The sequence below is a fragment of the Taudactylus pleione genome, unplaced genomic scaffold (assembly GCF_031769625.1).
Source record: "Taudactylus pleione unplaced genomic scaffold, aTauple2 ptg000464l, whole genome shotgun sequence".
Lineage (NCBI taxonomy): Eukaryota > Metazoa > Chordata > Amphibia > Anura > Myobatrachidae > Taudactylus > Taudactylus pleione.
The window spans coordinates 3431818-3454797 of NW_028284866.1; the positions used below are offsets into that span (position 1 = coordinate 3431818).

At 40.0% G+C, this 22980-nt stretch overlaps 1 protein-coding gene across 2 annotated transcripts in view; it reads left to right on the top strand.

The window, feature by feature from the left end:
- Positions 1-22980, top strand: part of COL17A1 (collagen type XVII alpha 1 chain) — a 64646-nt gene that overhangs the window by 8024 nt on the left and 33642 nt on the right. For both annotated transcript variants that reach the window (XM_088448731.1, XM_088448732.1), the window contains exons 2-19: positions 6626-6691; positions 10496-10546; positions 11199-11300; positions 12037-12180; positions 12296-12343; positions 12523-12558; positions 12937-12984; positions 14061-14204; positions 14306-14464; positions 14569-14640; positions 15623-15724; positions 15818-15952; positions 17162-17317; positions 18229-18309; positions 18403-18441; positions 18795-18974; positions 20584-20778; positions 22492-22533. In XM_088448731.1, the coding sequence (XP_088304857.1) occupies positions 6637-6691; positions 10496-10546; positions 11199-11300; positions 12037-12180; positions 12296-12343; positions 12523-12558; positions 12937-12984; positions 14061-14204; positions 14306-14464; positions 14569-14640; positions 15623-15724; positions 15818-15952; positions 17162-17317; positions 18229-18309; positions 18403-18441; positions 18795-18974; positions 20584-20778; positions 22492-22533 (1789 nt within the window). In that variant the 5' untranslated portion in view covers positions 6626-6636. The remainder of the gene's footprint in view (positions 1-6625; positions 6692-10495; positions 10547-11198; positions 11301-12036; positions 12181-12295; positions 12344-12522; positions 12559-12936; positions 12985-14060; positions 14205-14305; positions 14465-14568; positions 14641-15622; positions 15725-15817; positions 15953-17161; positions 17318-18228; positions 18310-18402; positions 18442-18794; positions 18975-20583; positions 20779-22491; positions 22534-22980) is intronic.

The window sequence follows — 22980 nt, forward strand, 5'->3', positions numbered from 1 at the left end:
GAGTATTTTATTTTATTTCTTATTTGTACTTTTTCCTCTACTTAATTCACTGTTTGATTTTTTTAATCAGTGAAGACCTTACAGAGGTGTTTGAGGCTCCAATAGATCTTCTCAGTCCTCAACACCTATAGATACAATACAAATTTGATCTAATAGTTTCTATTACAGGTTGAGTCTCCCATATCCAAAATGCTTGGGACCAAGGGTATTTTGGATATCGGAATATTCCGTATTTTGGAATAATTGCATACCATTTTGAAATGTCTTAGGAATAGGGCCCAAATCTAAACACAGAATGCATTTATGGTTCATATACACCTTATATACACATCCTGAAGGTTATTTTATACAATATTTTCAATAATTTTGTGGCTCAAACAAAGTTTGTGTAGATACATGAGATTCATTTATATGTCATATACACCTTATACACACAGCCTATAGGTAATTTTACACTTTATTTTTAATAATTTTGTGCCTTAAACAAAGTTTGTGTACATTGAACCATCAAAAATCAAAGGTTTCACTATTTCAGTCATGCTAAAAATATTCCGGAATATTTGGATATGGGAGACTCAACCTGTACTGAAATCACTTTATGACCCTTGTTGCATTGATCTATTAGAAACACATTGTATGAGTTGCTTGCTTGAGGTTTCCCCTGCATTTAACAATGGGTTTCTACACCGCAATATCCCTGTGATGTCACATGTAGATGTCATGTGATTTACAATTAGAATTGTGGAATGACTAGCACCAATCACCACATAGCATTCATGTTGAGCATTGTTTCTAATGATCGTGAGGCCAGAGACCACTTGTTCCTGGGAAACGCTTATGTAACAGACTCTCCAAATAAATGGAGTTGTTGAACAATCAAGAGCTTGTAATGTCACTGAATCCCAAGAGCAGTGTTTGTCATTTATATCCCATACGGATAACGTCAACAGTCTTCATAATTTGCTCACAATAACAGTGTCCAATCCTGGGCTAAATATTACACTGTTATTACAAACAACACTGGAGACCTAAATCTCTATTTCACACTCTCACTTCCCACATTGTTATGGTCTACCAGCTACTTGGCCTTTATTGTCCTCGCTCCTCTGTGCTCACTTAGGGCTAGATTTACTAAAGCTTCTAAAAAGGACACCTAGCGATGTTACCCATACCAACCAATCAGATTGTAGCTTACGTTTAGTAAATGCTAGAAGTTGATAGCTATTTTTTTTTGCAAGCTCAGTAAATCTACCCCTTAGTTTTAAAGACCATGAAAGAATCATATGAATGAATTGTATCATGTGTCAGCCATTGTTCTGTTTCATTATATAACAATGCCTACCACAGATTCTGGGCAGGAGTACAATGGATCTATCTGGCATCCTATACAGACCGGCTTTGTTGTGCCACTTTTCATTCAACTTACCAACAACTTTAAAGTTTAAACTATAGATTTGTCTTCCTGGGAAACACATTCTCCTCCGGACTCATGTATCAGAGCTCTCCCTTCTTCCCTCCAAGCTATACTTTATAAGGGTTTGAATTACTGTACGTCTCACAGGATAGCGAGGGGTGTTGTATCATCATATTATATATACAGGTGTTTTTTATGCAAGCTGCCTGCAGGAACAGAATACTGTGCAGATTATGATGATCACGCAATGTGTCTGAGGTCACCGACGCTTTCAGTAGTAAATCAGTCTCCTCATTCTTCCGAAATGTAGCCTGTAAGCCTAATAAACCCTGGATAAATAGGATAGACTGTTTACTGCATCTGCAGGAGCTTAGAGTGTTCCAACTTGCTGAGAGTTTTGGCTGCGGATAACGAGATTTCCTTTCCCTGCAATAATGACAGAACATGGTTATACATGAATATTTCTTAAGCTGGCCACATATGGGTATTTATCAAAGCTTGGAGAGAGATACAAATGTGAGAGATAAAGTACTAACCAATCAGTTTCTAAATTGCATTTTTACAGGCTGTGTTTGAAAAATGACAGTTAGGAGCGGATTGGTTGGTACTTTATCTCTCACAATGAGATTTGGTTGGTCAGCTTGGTCATTTGTAAGACTGCCGACAAGTTTGCCCAAGGTCTGTGCACCTTATTGTAGGCAATATTGATCTCCTTCTGCGCAGGGATGTTCACAGTTTTCAAGTGGGCGGGAAGAGGACAAGCGTTAGCAAATCAGAACATTGAAGCTCACAAGAAATGAGTGGATGGGCCATGTGGGAGGCAGTGTCCTGCCCAGTCATGTGATTACACTAGTAAAGATGTGATGTGCGGAAGGGAATAGAGCTACAAAGGAATCGCAGGTGGTAGCAACTTCCCCCAATAGCACAGAGTAGTAATATGAGGCTCCTGATACAGGAATACTATGATGCCGAATGCACTTCTATATGGAAGTACATACATACAACTTGCTTAGCAAATGAACCAAGCATTGTACCGTGTTTGGGCGCTAAATAAAATTATTGTCAGTCAGGATGGCAGATGAGTCAGATGATCTGGTTTACCTCAAAGCAACCAATCATCTTCTAACTATCATTTCATAGACTCTGCTGGATAAATGACAGTTAGAAGCTGATTGGTTTCTTTGGGCAACTTCACCACTTCATCTACTTCCAAGGCTTGATACGTCTCTCCTCCAGTTGATGCCACATATTAACACATATTAACACATAGCTGAAAATACTTATTATTATAAGGCTTTATTCAAACGTGCAAAAGTGACCAACTGTATTTAATCCGTTAATCAATGGGAATTGTCATGTTAATATGCCTAGAGGTAAAGAAATTGCTTCATACCGAAAGCTCTAAAAGGAAAACCGCCGTATTTAAACAGGTAGAACGTCTGCTACACTACATTGTTGGTATGAGGACTGATTATTTATTCAAGTCATGGGCTTGGAATGTGAGATTGACTTAAACTAAGCTCTTTCCGACACTAAATGTTTTTTTTAGGCTTAGTTCTCTTTTATCTATACAATATATAACACTTTGTACAAGTTTTCTGGATATGACATAAATGGCCATGTCTGTGAAGGCACTCATGTTTCTGCAGCTGAAAGTGATTTCTGTAATCTGCCAGGGTAAACTTGTCATGCGTTCCCCAACACTCACATGGCATTGCTAAAAGATCTATGGGCCTGATTCAGAGCCGGTCGCTATTTGCGGTCGTTCGTTCAAAAAAAGGGGTGGCTATTCAAATGAACCGTTCGCTCTTTCCGGTCTGTTCACGCCTCTAGGTCTGAATGAGCGAACAAAACTTGCGGTCGTTTTTTGGGAAACTACGCCCCCTGGCCGCTCGCATCCTACGTCATGTCCGCTATTTATTAGATTAATCGAGTACATCGACCAGGGTATGAGCTGCTCGCTATTCTTGTGGTTGGTTTTTGCTACCACAATTTTGCGAGCAGTTCTGGCTATAAAATAACCCAGTGACATGCTCAATGACGCTGCTGTTTTAATTATGTACACCCATAAAACGCCCGTTTTGACCTTTAAGCACGCCTGCGATCGGATCTCCACTCCCCGTTTTCAAGCACCTTCCCCTGTTACCACCCACATACGCCTCTTTCTGTCACTCAAAATAGCAGACATTCGCTATTTTGCGAGCACATGAATTTCGACCGCACTGACTGGTTCGCGCATGCGTATAACGATCCGTGCGCATGCGCAGTTGGGCAAACATCGCTCGGAGCGAACGAGCGGCCGCTTACGAGCGGCTCTGAATCAGGCCCAATGTTCACAGCAATTATTAAGTATTATTTTCTAGAGAGGGCCATTATGCTGCCTGGCTGACCTAGCGGAGAGGAGCAAAATTAGGTGCTTTCCATATACACATTTACACATCTTGTAAGCTGTACTAGGACTTCAGGTAAGTAATAAATATAACATACTTTTTTATGACTTAGAATCAGTCCCTAATACTCTGCTTCCTGTCACTGACCTGTTCCTTATCTGCACTTCTGGCCTTTTGGCAGCTACAGTATAATATTTAGACAGTTTCAGAGGTTGGAGGACATATAGCAAATCCATCGTGTAGCTTTTGTGTTGGTGACTGGTACTCTCAAAACAGTTTATAGAGAGCACCGGTGGTCACATAATTCTCTGTGGTTACTAGGGGAGGCTTTGTCACTAAAAGCAGATGTTTTGGGATGACATGCAACAATGCAGAGAGCGTGTCACAATTCTCGCTATAGAACAGGGACCCCTTGAGGCTCAATCAGTAAAGTAACATAGTACTACTTACAATGCTTATGTTTTTTAAAAAAAATAAAAGATAATAAAAAAAAATTGTTTATTATATTTTTAATTCAAATGAATAACATTACACTTTTCTTCACTTGCTCTGGTTGTATTCACAAAAACTGTAGCATAATTTACTATTATTCCTTAATTGTAAAATAACAAGTATTTTACGTGGTCAGAATGTTGACATTCAACATATCGACACTAACAGAATGTCAACATTGACCTAATGTTGACATTGTTAAGGTCAACAAGCAGAATGCCGACAGACAATTTTGTTAGGGTTAGGCTGTGGTTATGGTTAACGTACAATTAGTGCTAGGTTTAGGGTCAGGGTTAGTGTATAGAAAATCGCCTTGTCGATATGAAGACTGTGGACACTAATAATATTGATATTATGCCAGTGAATGTCAATGTCAACATTCTGAATGATGACATTTGTACCACACCATTGTCCTGGTTCTGAGCCAGCTACAGTGGCATCTGCGTGAGCATATGTTGTTGACTGCGCTCTGCAACTTCATGCTTAAACCCGCTGCAAGCCCTTCCCTTATGTACATCTGTGCATATTACTGGGCAAGGACTGAGACATCCGATTTGAGTGTTTTCAGACACAGCAATCATTCACTCAACCATCGCTCACACCATTAAACTTGCACCAGCCCTATTCAAGGTCCAGGTTTTCCACCTGAGTACGGCCTCTGTGCAAACACAATCGGGACGCACACTCAGTGCAACTTATGCAGGTCATACATCTAGTGGGCCAATCCCCAAATCCACAAAGCCAATCTGATCCACCTATAGGCGGGCCATCAGATCTGCTGATCGGCAGACTCTGGTGATCGGCAATTTCTCAGGGGATTGGCAAAATAGAACATGTTAAAAAATTCCTGACTCTCCCATTCCAATCATTGAATTGGCGAATCAAGATTGGCCAACATGTTGGATCACCCGACCCAGTCTTCGGCAGAAAGGGGAAGTGCCCCAAATTAATTGCTGATATATGGAAAGCCTTCGTCGTAAAAGATATTTGCTAAACTACGTTCCAACATCAGAATTATGCACATCTTATCAGCCCCACCAACCTAAGTCATTCTAGTTTTAATAATATTCAATTGTTTTTTTCCATCGAGTTTACAATTGCAATAACCTGGTCTGAAGTAATTAACTAATGCTGAATAAATACCCATAAAGGTTGTGTATGTAAGCGGTGCCAATTACCATCTGAATGCTTTAGCAGGTTTTGGTCAGTAATAGTATTACAGTAATGCATTGAAGTGGGAGCAGCATACAGGGTCATACAGGGGGGAGGGATCTTATTAGTTGCTGAACATCTCCAAAGTACTCCCAGCTGCCAGGTGTCACATCCAGGTGGTGCCATTTAGTGCAGTTTAGATGATCCATCCCTTTAACCCCAGTTATTGTGTCCACAGTTATTGTAACTGGTTTTTGGAATAAGTTTTGTTTTGAGAAGTTCTGGAATGTTTTAAGAAAACCGTGTGCATGCAGGAATGCTATATCACAAACAGGATCAACATTTCATTTGTTTCTGATATTTTTTAATTTATATAATAAAATTTGAATAAGCTGTTGCTGAATCAATGAAATTATGTTAGAGGCATTTATTTAACATCTATTAATGAGTTTAGGTGAGGTCATTGTAATTAGAAAATACCCGGGAATGTTGGAAGCAAAGTATTAACGCAATGTCAGGTTGGCGGCTATGGGACGATTACTTGGTACAGTGTCACTGGCAATTTCAAAGACCAACTGGCAAAGCTTAAGTAGATATTGTCACAAAATTGGCTAACAGGCCACTGCTGGATCTCCGACAGCTCTGCAGATTTGTGATCCTGCCTGGGAAAGCTAAGACTTGTTATTTCCTGTATGATCAGTGCCGCAGAAGCACTGAGCACTTGTGGCAAAGGATGAAAGTGTGAGGCTGCAGGACAAGTGCTTTTACTGTAGGCATATAGTTATTTGGCCACAGCTCTTGTAGTTTTGTAAGTAGCAATAGGTATGTCTATCCTCAAGAGACACACACACACACACATGGAATCAACACACTTCACAAATGTCCCTTTCACCAATAAAACAATTGTCTGCTTTCGTTTTTCCTGCTGATTATTTATTTTGTCAGTAATCTAGTCTGGAAGAATGAATTGGTGTCGGCATGTTTATATGTGAATTATTTAAGCAAGCCGAAATCATTCAACTGAGGAACCAGCGAGAAAAAATGTCAAAGCAAAGCATTATGGGCCAAATTAACATTTCTATGGTAAAAATAATAACCATGGTTTATAATTTGTACATAATATACGGCATATTATACAGAGAGAACGCATTAACCTCCTGCTCTTATTTTCTTTCAGGGGACTATGGAATGGATAGTATAACAAAAAAAAGTTACCGGGACGGCGGGGAAGTCACAGGAAGAAGTAAGATTCACTTATTATCTATTTTCCTTTGTTTCAATTTACTTTGACCAATGTATAAAAGGCATCTGTATTGAAAAGCTCAGTTCTATTAACCAGACCTGATTAAAACTTATAATTAAAAGATAAATGATCATTATAATTTTACATATTAAATGTTTTAGATATCAGCACAAATCTCTACATCCCTCATTTAATACAGAAAATGATTTCAGCTGTTGGGTGTTACTGTTGAATTTGCAGCGTATGTTGATCTTCTCTGTATAAATGAAATAAAATAAAGTTTCTGGTTTAGGGATCTGTCTGTTTGTTCAGGCTGAGCTCTTGAACCGCTGTACGGATTTTGATGGGGTTTTCAGCATTGTTCGAGGAAGGTTTAGGTGTATGAACCATTCAACCATTCATCTGTGACAAAAGGGAACCGAGCAGTGATGATTTTAGTGAAGCAGTCACACACAAATATCTTGCACCGTGCAACTGTAGAGGAGCTGTCCATGGTGCTGAAACAGCAAGACAGCTTCTAAAACTCTCAGACAAAAAACCTGTTGTGCTATGTGTGTGACTGCTACTACTACTGCAGGAGCGAGGGCTGCTCTCTGATTGTCTCTCTGAGGGGTTTTACGTATCAAGCAGTGAAAAGTGTGGAGAAGTGAACCAGTGGAGAAGTTGTCCATAGCAACCAATCAGCTTTAAAGTAGCATTTATCAATTACAGTTTATAAAATAATAGATAGGAGCTGATTTGGTTGCTATGGGCAACTTCTCCACTGGTCCACTTATTTCACTGCTTGATACATAAACCCCTGAGACAGTGAGAGCTAGCATTGTGCCCTGTTGCTTAGCAGCAGCCAGAGAGGAAAGTGAGCTAGGGACTGAGCCAGGTCACATCTGGGGCAGACAGAGAGTGAGAGACAGCCTCCAATGATCCCATGATGATGTGCTGATGCAGACACAGTAGCCAGGAAGGAGCCAGGGGAGGCATAGCTATCAGGAATAAAAAAAATAACCATCAAATGATTTCCATTCCATTGTGGCACACATATCGCCACCATCAAATGGTAAAAACACTACCATTGGATCAAAAACATCGATGGTTATTCAAAATCAGATTTCGATGTCCATCACTACACTGAACCTGCAGGCGCACTCTGGCCACCACACCTCCACCATGAAGTGCTCACTCTCCAGCATGATTTTCCCACTCAGCCACATGCCCTCAGTGAACTGGAGGCATCTCTCATGGAAGTCGGCGCTGTTGTCGGTCAGGGGAACCACGGCGAAGAAGCTCAACAGGAAGTCCAGGAAATACAGGGTACCATGTTCAAAAAGGACATTGCTCATCACCATGTTCGGCAGCGGGGGAGAGGTGCACATTGAGACTGCATAAATATGCACAGAGATGCCCCAGCCCCGGGGACATGCTGCTGATAATACTTATGGTAGCTGCAATACAAATCTCTCATCCATAATCATCCTGCCCTTTCCAGCACATCCCAGTGGCCGGGCCCCAGCCAGCTGCAGGGCAGAAGCAGGGGGGTTGTGGTGACACTGGTGAGATGCAGGGGGCAGGAGTGAGAATCAGGGAGTGAGATGCAGAGGTATGTGGTATGATGCAGGGAGCTGTGGTAAGAAACAGGAGTGAGGGGCTGTGGTGAGATGCAAGGGGCTGTGGTGAAATATAGGATGCTGTGCTGAAATGCAGGGGACTGTGGTGATATGTAAGGGACTGTGGTGACATGGCATAGGTTGTTATGAGATGCAGGGGGCTGTGGCGAGATGAAATTGCTCCAGTGCAAAGCAGGGGCAGTGTGTGTGTGTCTGTCTGTTTTTCCTTTATGCACGGACAGAGTTTTGGACCTAGCTCCACCAAATTTGGAAGGGTGGTGTAGTTTGACCAGGATTAAGTTTTTAGCCTAGGTTTGAACATCGTCAGGGCCACACACTGTCGCACAATCCCATAAACCGGGGACACTCTTAAATTACACAGGTTCCTGGGCTGGCTTCATACACACACTGTCACACTCTCATCTCTTTCCAACAGCCACATACATGAAATACGGAGTTAGCCAGCCCTCCGTGTTTGCAGCATACACTTTGACATTAAACAGTGTGCATTATTAGTATTTCACTTTTCCCAAAACGGAGATGTTTTGCTACCATTGGGGAGGGAGTGGAGAGTTGAGGATCTCCGTCCCAGATGGAGATTTCTTGGGCTCTTTCTCTCATCTGCGGCGGCTGGCTTGCGTCTGATGCTGCGTCCTTGGATACAGCTCAGTTCAGTAGTAATGCATGCAGGAGGTGTGACGCCTTCTGCTGCATTACCACATTACAGCTGTCGCAGTTGCTAACATGTTTGCAGCTGCGATAGCATATCCGTCCGCAGCTGAATCACCACCTCTGTTCTGCAGTGATTTTGGAAGCTATACTGATTTCTGTTCTGTCAATCTGCTCCTTATATACCCCATTCCAAATGGTATGAGAATATGCTGCCTGCACTGTCATTTACTTGCATAGTTATCCAGGTTATAGGGGAGGAAAATGTAAAAAAATGAAGGCTGCAGGTGTACTTTAGGGTCCAGTCTTCAACTTGGGCAACGCTGGGTATCACAGCTAGTGTCAGATAATGAAGCCCTTGTGTGAACTGCAACAGGGACACCTTTTGGCTTTATAAAGGTATTTTCCAACACTATAAAAGACATTGCCATTCTATCATACAGAGTGCCAAACTTTGGAACACAGATGAATACATGCTACTTGTGCATAAAAGAGGCTTTACTGAATCATTGAACTGTACTTGCAATTTTGAAAACCTAACAGCAATAATGTCGCCTGAGTAAAAGCTTACTTGTAATAAACAGTTATTAACACATAATCCATTGCTGAGAATAATCCATTATAAAACTGTGCCTGTCCCTCTCTTTGTCATAAATACCTCACATATTATTTACATTAGTCGTTGGTATGGGTATAGGTTCCTTTTGTCACATAGGTCATGTGATCATTCAGAGCCAATATACTAAAAGCTGCCAGCATGATGATGTCACAGGATGTTTCCCAGGAGCCTATTAAGCATGATTCTGCCAATATACATTCTGTGCCATTTGTTTTCTTACTAATATGCATGAATACATGCATACCTGCCCAGATGATGGCTTTCTTTATACAGAAATGTAAAAAGAAGAATTTCGAAAACTAAAATGATAGAGCTTAAACACACAGCAAGTATATACATGTTTAGTTATGTGTTGTCCTTAATTAAGCCCCATCTTGTTTCCAGAGACTATTGAATCATTCACATCGATATTTCCTCCATTGGAGATTACAGTCTAAATTCTCCACCACACACAGTAACATGGGAACATGTTCTCAGAATCCATTAATCTGCTGATATGTTTTTGGACTGTGGGATGACACTGGAGTACCGGAAGAAAAACCCCACAAACACGGGGAGAATGTACAACGTCAGCACATATAGTGCCTGTTCAGAGTAGGAGTTAGGAGACACGTCTTCTTTATAAGTACTTTGATACTTTAGACTAATATCATGAAGCTTTGTCGATAAAATGGCTTCAGTGGTAATTTTTTTATTTTTAAAAGAAAGTGGTATAACTCTTAGTATAACAATAGTTTTGGAATAAAAAATGAAGACTTCATATAACAACACTTATTTGTCAGAATTACAAATTGGTCTATTTATTTATTTATTCTTATTTCTTATTTATTTATGTATTTATTTTTTATTTATTTATACATAGAATTGGTCTATTTGTCAGAATTAGATTATTTATATTATTTTCCTTTTTTCCAGCCTATACGGAAACAGTAACAAGTTCATCAAGACTTGTATCATTACCACCAAGTAAGCTGTCATGTTTGCTATGTTCTGTGAGATATCATACGATTAAAGAAAATGCCATCACCGACAATATAGATTTTTCCTCCCACCCCATAGGGTTGCACAGAAAAATCTGTGGTGTTGGCGGTGATGTGCGCAACTGCTCATAGCGACTGCAAATCAACACTGGTTAAATGCTCCCCCCCCCATAAAATTTAATTAAACATTGTTATATAATGAAATTGTTACAGCTATTACGTATGAGAAGCTGTTCAGCCTGAAAATACTATTATTAATGCATATTTGTTTTCTGTTAGCTCAAACTGTTTTGTATTTTCTTTTACTTTGCTGTTCAAAGTTGTGCTGTCTACCTGCAATATGGAAGAGTGCACAGTGCAGAGAGGGTGGCTGGGGTGTTCGCTGCACACATGAAAGTTTGGGCTAAAAAGATAATAAGACCAATGGTGGTAGTGGTTGAAATGGACTGTTTGCCTCCTGTGTGTTGCAGGTTCTACAGATAAACGATCTGTACAAATGTTTTATCTATGTAGTTCTCAAGTTTTTATGCAAATCTTATGAGAAAGACCAAGTTGGGCTAGCGTGCCTTCTTCCCTGGAAGTAACCCGCAGTCTCTTTATAATGACTATATTCTAATGGTTTTTTTTGTATTCAACAGAAGGAACAAACACTAGTGGTTCCAAAATTTCATACCAGGTGGGAGGGGGTGGTATGGAAAAGAAGACTCTGGTGCAAAACAGCAGTAGTTATATCACATCAGGTATGTATTATACTGTCCATGTTACCGTACAATTCTGTAGACCTGTCCTCAGTATATTCAATTTCCATCATATAGAGCCATTTTGCAGTAGGTCACCCACATAATGTTCATTTTAATAAATAGTTCATGCCAAACATGAACAAAAAGAAAGACAGGCCTCCTAATACATACTTACTGTTTTTCAAGGTGATGTTTAAGTTGCTGATAAAGTGATATATAATTTAGTAAATGAAAGGAAATTTTCCTGAGGTGAAGTACCCACTTATGGCCTGCAGGTGGCGTATGTAATTGCAATGTGTTGGGGAAAAAATTAAGACTGCTGCCCCAAGTGTTCATGGATTTTAATAGTAGTTTGTTTCCATCATGTGCAGGCTAATAAAGAGTACTGTCGGACTTTTCAGTGAAATTACTTCTAGTTGTAATACATTTAAAATGTTGCAAGAATCAAACTACAACAACAATACACAATACATACTGATTAGCTCTGGATTAATAAATTATATAAGGGGTAAAAAAAATGTATTGTTGCAAGTTAAGTTATCTTACAAAGTTAGCTCTAATTGATCAACTTGAGTAACAGTCAGGGAAACATGAGCCACTTATATTATTTAACATATATATATATATTATATATATATATTACATACATATATATATATATATTAATAATGTTTGAGTAGCTGTGATATTGATGTACAAAGTGGCAAAACCTCAACAAATTTATTTTGAAATTCAGCCTCAGGCGGGAGCTCAAGAGCAAATATCAGCGCGTCTGGAGCAAGATACAATCAGTCCACTGGTTCTACCCTATCAGTATCTCCAAACTCTACCTTTGATAGGAAAGGCTACATCTCAAGTTCTCGCCAGGCGGGTTATGAAGGTAGGAACTGCCCTCTGCCCTCACAGCGTTATACATGGTTCTCTAAACTGTCTGGTGAAAATATCCTCTGTGAAAGTTAGACTACCTGGAATTCACATCTGCTTTTCTTTTTTAGGAAGTTCCAGTGGGAATTCTTCACCGGAATACAGCAGAAAAGAAATGGGTATGTGTTACTAAAATATCTGTGTTAGATAAAAGGAGTATATTTATTTAACAGTAGCAATATGGGAACTTATACATCTATTTGTTTATTTTTTCCTATTAAGTTTCATCATTGTAGGGTACAGTGGCTGCTTGATGTTTATTGTGTTTGTTTTACTGATTGTTTTTTTTTTTTTACAGCATCTTCTGCAAGTAGGGGTCGCACCCAGAGCAGAGGTAAGTACATACATTTTGTGGCAGTGATGATCAAGTGACATGAAAATTCCTCAGACATAGGGGAAGATGTTTCAAATCTTCTAAAAGAGGACAAATTATTACATTTGTGATAGGAACCAATCATATACTAGATATTACTTTATAGAAAGTAGTTGATAAATGATAGCTAGAATCTGATTGGTTGTCTTCTTTAGAAGGGTTGTTACATCTCACCCTAAGTAAAGTAAAACAGCTATAGGTACTTGAAACCAATATGTGTAAAATTTTATTTAAATTTAACCTAAATTCAGTAAACGTAATCATGAACAGCTATCACAAGGGTGTAATTATTGATGATTTCAAGTATGTAGTCTTATAACTTTCATTCTGATTTTACAGAAACTGAAATCCGCACTCGCCTCCAAAGTGCATCTCCTTCCACAAGATGTAAGTTATTTTCTCTACTGTATAAATGAAAAGGAAACTGATATAAGTTAGAATAAACTAATAAAATAAGGATAAAATAATTCCAGGGAGATAACATTTTTCAATGTCAAGTAAAAAAATAATAATGATAGTTTGGCAGCATAAAATTGAACACTGATATCCGTTAAGCTACTTTATTGCCAGGGAAAATACCAAGCAGACGTAAGGTCATTTAAATGCAGAATGCTGCAGTATCACCATGCTAAGCACTTGGCTTTTCATAGGTAAAAAAAAAAAAAAAAACAAATGCCATCACTGACCAATTGCATAGCCATATAAATGCATTATATGAACACAACATCATTGCCAGTGCTTATTCCTGCTAGTAAAACTTTATAAATCTGTATGGTTGAAAAAAGACAGTTAGGAGCTGATTGGCTGGGACTTATCTTTCTCCATTTTATCTCTCTCCAAGGCTTAGTGCAGGGATGGGGAACCTCAGGCCCAGGGGCCGTATAAGGCCCACGGAATCATTTGGTCTGGCCCTCTGAGCTTTCTTCTACTAGCCTCATATGGCTACCAGGGTGCCTAGAATGGCACCTTGCAGCCGGAATCTATGCAGCAGTGCCACCTGGATCGTCCAGACGGTCACATCGCTGCCCTTACAGCTCCCCGGAGCATCCTCAGGGATGCTCCGGGCATTGCTGTAATCACTGCCAATTGGGGCCCTGCCCCGTATGACATCACATGGAGGGGGTGTGGCCTGCACAGGTCTGCAAATATTGTTATATATATCAAAATGGCCCTCGGCAGAAAAGTGGTTCCCCACCTCTGGCTTAGTGAATAGAGCCGGAAGTGTCACCTCTATAGCGTGTAAGAGAAAAGTCGTGATGCCAGCAGGCACGTCTCTTACAATATTGCGCCCACCCTATTGCTTTGAGCAACTTTACAAAATGATACAAAAATATTGTTGCCATCAAGCCCTAAATTCCAGTAATTAAAATACAAAGCGTGAAACAATATTGAATAAGGAGGATGTAAGGCTCATTATACACAAACACAGATGGATTTATCGTGTCCTTTTTATCTTCCTCCAGGGACAGAACTTGATGATGTGAAGAAATTGCTGAAAGGAGGCCGCTCCACCAGCGTCAGCCCCAGCAGATCCCCAACAAACACCCTCCCCATTCCCAAAAAACCAGTATTGGAAACAAAAGTGGTGACAGAGAGCTCACAATCAGGTCAGTGCCTGTAATATTGCCATGGAGAACCTTTATATTATTATGTCACTTGCTGATCAGCATGACCTGTATTCTGTATAACGGATGGCTCCTTGTTACAGGTTCGGGGTCATATGACACAAGCATACTAGAATCCGCGCTCCCTTCGTACATGTGGACCTCCACACTTCCTGCAGGATCATCCATGGCTGGCTACCACAACAACATGGGTGGAATGGGTTATGGCTCTTCTATGATGAATGCCCATTCTTCAGGATCAGGTAGAAACATTAAAATAGTAGTCAACAAATATAGATATATACTATATTATTGGCATTTGTTTTTTTTATTTCACTTGTTTTTTTGTTTTTGTTCTTCTCATTAGTATTTGGAATCCCAAACAATCTGGCTCCCAGCTCTCCTACTCTCCATTCAGGGCTCAACTCCTCCTCTGCAGGTAATCAACATCTAACTTCTGACTTTTGTCTTCAGTAGATACAATATATACCTTCTTATGTAAGCAATACGTAACCTCTTTTAGAACTGCTGTGCATTATTTTGCAATATGTGGAGTCAAATAAATAATAATCAGTCTAGAAAAGCCATTTTATTTTTCACCCTATTCCAAGCTTCAATATTAATTATTATTAATATGTAATGAATTATTAATTAATAATTATTCATGAACATTGTAATTATAAAGAGGTCTGCTGTTCAGCCTGGATCATCATAATCATAGTGACTCCTAACAAATACATAAAGATATGAGGGTCTGGTCACGATGAAAAGAGGAAATATTTATTAATGGGTAACTCCACCCTATAATACTGACTATTACCTACCTGGAGTCCAGTGTTCCTCCAGATCCAGTGGGTTATTTAATGCTGCAATGGTCTAGTGATGTTCGCTTTGCTGCTTCTTCTTCTGTGTTGTCAAGCTCCTCCTCCATGAGCTTCCTAATCATACAAACGGAAGGTTTGTGCAGGAGGGGCATTGACAACCTGCTGCCTACCTGCCTGCCTGTAGATATCCCTGTCTCAATAGCTCCAAGTAGCAGAGCTCTTACAAACACTCGACGAATGCTGCACCCCAGTTAAGTCATATTCAGCATTATTGTGTAATATAGTGCATGTCAACCTAAAGTAAGGTTTTAGTCTTAGGTACAGTTAGTTGTTGAATTGATACTAATGTTGGTGTTCTACAATTACTCAGTTGTATCCTATACAGTAAGTTAATAGAAAAATTGTGATAAAAATCCAAAAAATGAAATTGTCCTGCTGCACTGTGCTTGAGTATTGGTGCCAGGCCCCAGCAGCACCCGTAGGTGTTTTTTAAGACACTTTTTTTAACTTTCAACTTGTGTTCTATAAGACAAGTTATATCTAATTACATACAGTATGTAACAACAGTCTGTCACTTATTACTTTCTTTCTATACAGTATTCGGTATGCAAAATAATTTGGCTCCGTTATCAACGCAAGCTGCCTTATCAGCTCCGGCACCTGCTCTCAACAGCGCTGCACTAACAGCAGGCTCCTCGGGTGAGTGGACGTTGGCTGATGAACTTCCCAGGAGCGCCCGAAGTTCTATGTTGGAGTGTGAGCATGTTAATGATTACAACATTCTTCTTTCAGGATACGGAGTGCAAAAAAATATCACACACAGCACACAAGGCTCCGGTGGCGGAGGAGGCGGAGGTGTTGGCGGTGGTGGCGGAGGTGGTGGAGGTGGCGGTGGTGGGGTTAGCAGCACTGTCACCTCATCAACTGGTGAGTTATTATGTGACTTTTAATTAGAGGTGAGCGGGTTCGGATTAGTTTGGATTTTCCCGCCAAATTCTGATTTTTTTTCCCGCCAAAAATCGGGTCTCAGAAAGAGGCAAAATGTCATCTTTCATGGATATACATCATCATTCCTGGACTTTTGTCCAGGAATGATGATGTTTGTCCAAGAAAGATGACGTTTTGCCTCTTTCTGAGACCCGATTTTTGTCGGGAAAAATCTGAAGTTGGCGGGAAAATCCAAACTAATCTGAACCCGCTCATCTCTACTTTTAATAGGTATACTTAAGTCCCAGGCTGATACTTTGATTACCAATAGAATTTAAAATTTTCCTTTCTGTTGCCCAACGTCCCCAAGCCAGGACAAAAAGCACACTCCTGACGGCCTGAAATCATGTATGCAGATCCATAGGTCTTTTGAGGTTAGAGATATTTTTGCAAGCCCATGCAGTAGCTGTCATATGTTCTCATTAAATGGAACAACAAACTGGTTCCATTCATCATACAGTGCCTGGGAAAGGCTTTTAAAACAGTATAATTAGTTTCTTATGGACTTTCTCACGCCATTACATTCTAATATTTAACTTTGTATTTAAAATTTTAGAGCGTGACCAGCCTACTGTGTTTCTCATGCGTTAATGTGCACTGCCAGGTCTAGTGGGCTGAATTGGTAGAGGCACACTGCTTGAAAAGCCAGAGGCGTAGAAGGGGGAGGGGTAAGCCCGTTCCTCTAGCTGAAAAATTAGGAGTAAGCATGACCTAAAGATGGTGGCCAGCAGCAGATTATGTCTGGCCACACCCCCCACATTTGACCACACCCCATATTACTTGGGGCCGAACCAACCTCTTGACAGTCCTATGAAAATCCCATGTAAAATACATGAAAACACATTGCTAAGGTGCATCTAAAGCACAGATTAGCTTTTCTGCATGTAATTGTATCTGTCTTCCTATGTGTACTGAGTCCTGAGTATTTATAGAACTGGCATTTTATGTCACTGAAATAAATTGTCCAAGCACTGTGATATTTGAGGATAACAGAGTACAGTGTTTGCACAAGTTTTATGTTTTGGGAAGAAAACCATAATTCAAAACATGAAGCTATAGGCTGGTACTAGGTGTCATAGCGTAGTTGTTAGATGATTTTTGAAGTTGTCACCAATCCAGTAGTAGCCGAGTCTCCTATTTATATTTCAGTTACCAGCACTAAACAAGGTGAAGAAATCCTCAGCAAAGACTACAAGTTCCTCCTGCTGGAGAAGGAAAAGGCCCCAGCTAAGAAGGATGGAGACATGCTCATAATGTCAAAAGACAGTGGCAAGGTCTTCACAGCTTCCAGCATGGGCGGTTCAGGTACGCAGCTCGGGGCTACCAATACAGCTTTCTACAGGACCCTGTGCACTCATGCTTCCTAGAATATCAAGCCATCAACATTCCCTAATCACTAGCGGTTAAGGGCATTCTATAATACATTTGCAAGAATAATTTATTTTAAAGAAACACAATTATTAAGACAAGCCGCTACTAGAGTGTCAGGATTAATTGTGAAGATTAAAGTGTAAGGGTCAATTTCCCTGTTAATATTCTGAGGATCTTATAGACATTCACAGTGTTTACATGAGAGTGTCCATTTTCTTCTGTCACTAATAAGAAACATATCAAGTTGTTAAAATAGAAAACATTCAGATGATAGTAGTAACTTCTTTAAACCTAAAGGGGTGATCCAAGCACATCTATTACCGAATAAGCTTTATGTAACATGTTACTTTACACCAACTGTTGATCTATATATATTTAATTTTCAAGCTGTCGTGTCAGCTATTCAGGAACTTGGAATTCCCCAACAGTTGAAGAGCCATAGGTTGCCACAATCTAGGGGTAGTTGCCCATAGCAACCAATCAGATTATGTCTATCATTTTCCGATAGATACAATCTAATTGGTTGCTACGGGTAAAACCTCTACTTTCGTAAATCTAGCCCTAGACATTTGGGTTCCCCTTTAAAATTTTGCAAAGATCACGCTACCAATTGGCAAATTACAGGCTGTGAAAAGTTACTGCCCCTCCCACCTGCCCTCCATCAAATACATTTTAGCACAATGTATAGTTTTAATAGCTTGGTGCATGTTACATATGTATATGTAATACATGTGATTGCCATGTTTTACTTTAGTACCATAAACAAAGTAACGGAATATAAAAGTCACACTTTCTAGTTTCCGGTTTGTCAGCACAGTATAGGAGTTTCTTGTGTCTTCACCCAGGTTCATACGGTGATGAAGTTCTGAAGAAGGAGAAACAATACACTAGCAGTCGGGAGGCCTTATACAAAGGAGAAGCTAATGGTATTCATTTATTTCCTTCTTCGCAAACCTTTTAGTTGTCATGACATTGATATATCTGTCCACACACTATAATGAGTTCTTTCTCTGCCATAGGTGGTATAAGGGTGACCAAAGATAAAGCCACATATGCAGGTAAGAAAAGATTTATCTCCTGGGCTTTTATTTAAATATCCCAGTGCTCAATATGTACCAATCTATCAGCATGGGCTATCAAAGGTCACTACTTATTAACGTGCATAGCGCCAGCATGCTCTGTTGGACTTTGCCATTGCAATAGCAGTGTTAGCAATACTTAATGATATTATGGGCAGACATGATCGTCAGCTCTTGGCCACAGTGAAGACATCCCGCTGCAGTGGTGGCACCATGAAACTAGACACTGAAATCATTTCATGTTTATGAACATGACTGGTAAGTAATAGGTGCCTCCTGTATGTGAGGGCATTCTGTAACAGTCTACAACAATGGTTTTACTCTCCCCACAGAGATACACCGAGCTGAGGCCTTGAAAGCTGGCGCTGATCAATATGCGGACAGGAGGGAAGGTGGTACAGACGCCGTCTGTGGTCCATGTGGTACCTGCTGCAAGTGGTGGATGTGGCTGCTTGGTCTGATCCTGGGACTGCTGTTTCTTCTGGGACTGCTCTTCGGCCTCATATCTCTATGTAAGTAAACGATTCCAATGTTCCTTGTCAGAAACAAGGTATGGCGGCGATGGTTGCTTCACAAACTCATGTACCATATACACACTCCTCCATAGTTACCTGCTATTATCTTCTCCATCCGGGCATTCCCAGAGGGGAGACCTGGTGGCCAGTGAGGGGATGGGATATCATCATCGTGTCATACACCCCTTATCCTGACCATTTCATAGCAGGATACGAGAGGGTGACTTGCTCTTATAATAGTCTGTGGGAACTACCTGAAATTCAGCTTTATGTTAAGTTCATGATTAAATATTGTTTTTTTATTTCGTTTTTCTGTTTATGTCTGCACATTGTTAAATTTGGGCTCACACTATCTGTATATTTCATCAGCAAGACACAATAAGAAATGAGTAAATAATAAATATAAAGTCTGTTGATTTGAATGTTGAAATAATTTTCTATAATACAAAAGTAAATGTAATACAGACTTTCCTCACTTAACAACCTACTCGTTTAACAACCGTTCGGACTTACGACCAGCACTCTAACCAGCTGGAACCCATAGTACAATGACTAAAATCTTATTCTGAAGATTTATTTTTTTATAACTTTAATTGTACTGTACAGTATGTAAGAGTTATGCAAAGTAAAACAGTTACAGTATCAAGTTTGAGTTTCCTTTAGACCTTTTCTGTATTCAGAATACATAAAAATGATTACCTCTTGGTTCCTCGTTTAGTGACCAATTCATTTAACGACCTAGTCGTAGGAATGGTACTCGGTCGTTAAGTGAGGAATGTCTGTATGTGTATAAATCTGTATAAATGGTGTATTCTGATGCCATCGCTTATAATTGATGAGTTCATGTCTTCACTTCAGTTTAGGATAATTTGAGTATTGTAAGCATGACGAATCTAGAGCCCGCTACCAATTTTCTAGGACAGTTCTGAATATGAAAACTAACTTTTGATTAGTACGTTTGGGAAACTCCCCTTTAATTCACAATTACATATAGAACAGATTTCATTAATTCCTTCAATTGTGTTGAATCACTTTTTTATTTTTTTTTATTTAAATTTTTTTTTTATTGAAACACTGTATATGATATATATATATAGATAGAAAAAACAATCACTGTTACATTACAGTTCAATAGTTGAAAACAATATTGTTGACAATATATTTAAAAATTATCACAGTAACAATACATATTGATAATGTTTAATTGAACAAAGTTAATTGAATCATTACACTACACAGAGATAATGGTCTTAATGCCATTCCCACCCCTATCTTTGATAAAAGTGAGAGTTATGAGCTGTGAGACGAGATCGGGAACCCAGTATACCACAACCAAAAATTAAATGATGCAAGAATATATTTATATACCCTTACTTTAATAATGACACAACCGCAGCTACTTAATATATGTAGAAGTGTTTTAATGCTTCCCTCAGTTGGATGTTATTAACAATCCAGGAGGGTCATTGGACATATGTCCTTTATAGCCTATAAAGGACATATGAATCTTGTTTCTAAAAATGGATTTCATGACATGATTTTGGGTTATAGAAAATCGCCAGGGTACATGATGTAGTATGAAAATGAACTGTATGTTGCACTATAGGGCAAGACGTGAAGAATTTGAAGGAACGTGTAGACAATATGGAAGGCCGGGCGGTGATGGGTCGCTTGGAGGCTGGTCCTGTACGTGCTTCAGAGGTGAACTTGGCCAGCTCGTTACCAGGCGCAGGCACTTTCAATGTTCAAGACAAGGACTCCATTTGGCTATATGTGAGGGACAGGATGTTAGCAGATAAAGGTAAGTTGATATGTCTCCATCCTTAGGAACATCAGGTGGTTTAAGCAATGGCCGTAGCAGGGCCGCAACTAGGGGGGGGCTGGAGGTGCACGTGCACCGGGTGAGCCGCTGTACCTGGTGCCAGTGACCTCCAGCCCGGGGCTGCAGAGAGGCTCCAAGCCGGACGTCCGCTGGTAATATTTATTACCAGCGGGCGCCCGGCTCCTTCTCTGCAGCGACGCGGTGTAGCCGGAGCCGGAGGCTGGAGTTCTCTCCCGAACTCCAGCTTCCGGCTCTCCCCATGGGCACTATGGGGGAGACGTCATGACATCTCCCCCATAGTTCCAAGGAGCAGCCGGCGGACCGGACGCGACGCTGGATGCAGGAGCGGGGTTCAAGGTAAGTATTTTTTTTTTTAATAAGCTGCACTACAGGGGCATTATTATGGGGGCAGGGGCATTACCACAGGGGCATTACTATGGGGGCATAGGCAATAAGGGGCATTACTAATGGGGCATGAGCACTACAGGGGCATTACTATTGGGGCATGGGCACTACAGGGGCATTACCACAGGGGCATTACTGTGGGGGCATGAGCACTACAGGGGCATTACTGTAAGGGCACTACAGGGATATTACTATGGGGCATGGGCAATACAGGGGCATTACTATGAGAGCATGGGCACTACAGGGGCATTACTATGAAAGCATGGGCACTACAGGGGCATTAATATGGGAGCATGGGCACTACAGGGGCATTACTGTATGGTGGGCACTACAGGGGCATTACTCTGGGGGTATTAACATATGGGCATTACTATGGGGGCATTACAATATGGGCACTACTGCAGGGGGAATTACATGGGGGGTGCCAAATTACTGTCTTGCCCCTGGTGACAAAAATCCTAGTTTCGGCCCTGGCCGTAGCAGCCACAACCAGAAAAACGTGAGGTATCTAATCAACGTCAATTTTCTCACTTCTGCAGATTCCTTCTAATACTTATATAAATAAATGGCAATTAATTGGTAGTTAAGTAACTTATAGCTTCACCTATTGCCTCTTCAGCCAGGAGAGTTTATCCCCATAAATAATTGTTTGTAAACATGTGACAGTGCTGTGAATGAATTAACAAATGTATGCTTACCTACTAGTGGCATATTCCATTAAGGTGTTACTAAAGTTACCCAAACAGGTACCTTTTACTCCACGGAGAGATCCCTGCATTTACTACTGTTTTACCCCTTCATCAGTTAGGTGGTGTGAGGGTCACTCCAGTTGTCTTGGTGGGAGCAGATTTTAGCGATTTAGGGGAGCCAAAATGATATCTTGCCCCCCCAACCTAAAAACGTTCTGATGCCCCTACATGTTACATGTTCTCCTTATTCTCCATTTCATCAAAATCATCTCAGACTTTAGAGACATTATTCTTTTAACAATGAGAAAACCACTGAGAATTTGCTAATATAAACAAAAACTTTAGGTAGTGATCTAAACTCCCCTAGGCCACACAGATGGAATCTGAAAGGGACATTAAAGATGAAGCTGATCCTAATTTTAACTTCAAGTTAAATCTGACGCAATCAATCAAAGTTACAGTGTGAAAAATTTGTCACAAGTACTTTTATCAAGATTCATTTCATTTTATCGCTTATCAGAGATATTTCTCCCTCTTATACCATGTAAATTACAGTGTGCTTTATGTCTTTTCTCATTCACTACGTTGTCTTTTGTAGCTGGAACATTTGCGGGGGTAAAAGGTGAACCTGGAGTGAAAGGTGAGAATATGTACATTTTGTCTAGTAAAACAAAATAAAAGCTATTCTTTATTTCCCAACAAATACAACTGCTGAAATTGTATCATTTCTGTTGGTTCTAAAACATTGTCACTTTCACCAGTATTATATTCTCTAGGATATATTTCCTTAAGTGTGGGTTTATAAAGTGGAGATGTTGCCCAATCAGATTTTAGCTATTATCTTCTAGAAGGTGCTAGATATATGATAAGTAGAATCTGATTGGTTGCTATGGGAAACACCTCCAGTTCTATAAAACCTTCAAGTGCTTTTAACATTGCATTTGTGTATGTAAATAGAACAGACCACTAGATGGTGCTAGAGTAGTGCTTCTAATTACAACAAGTCATTACGGACAGGACGCAACATTATTTTGTTGAATATGAATAAATCAACAACAAAACACAACAACAAATATAATCCTCACAG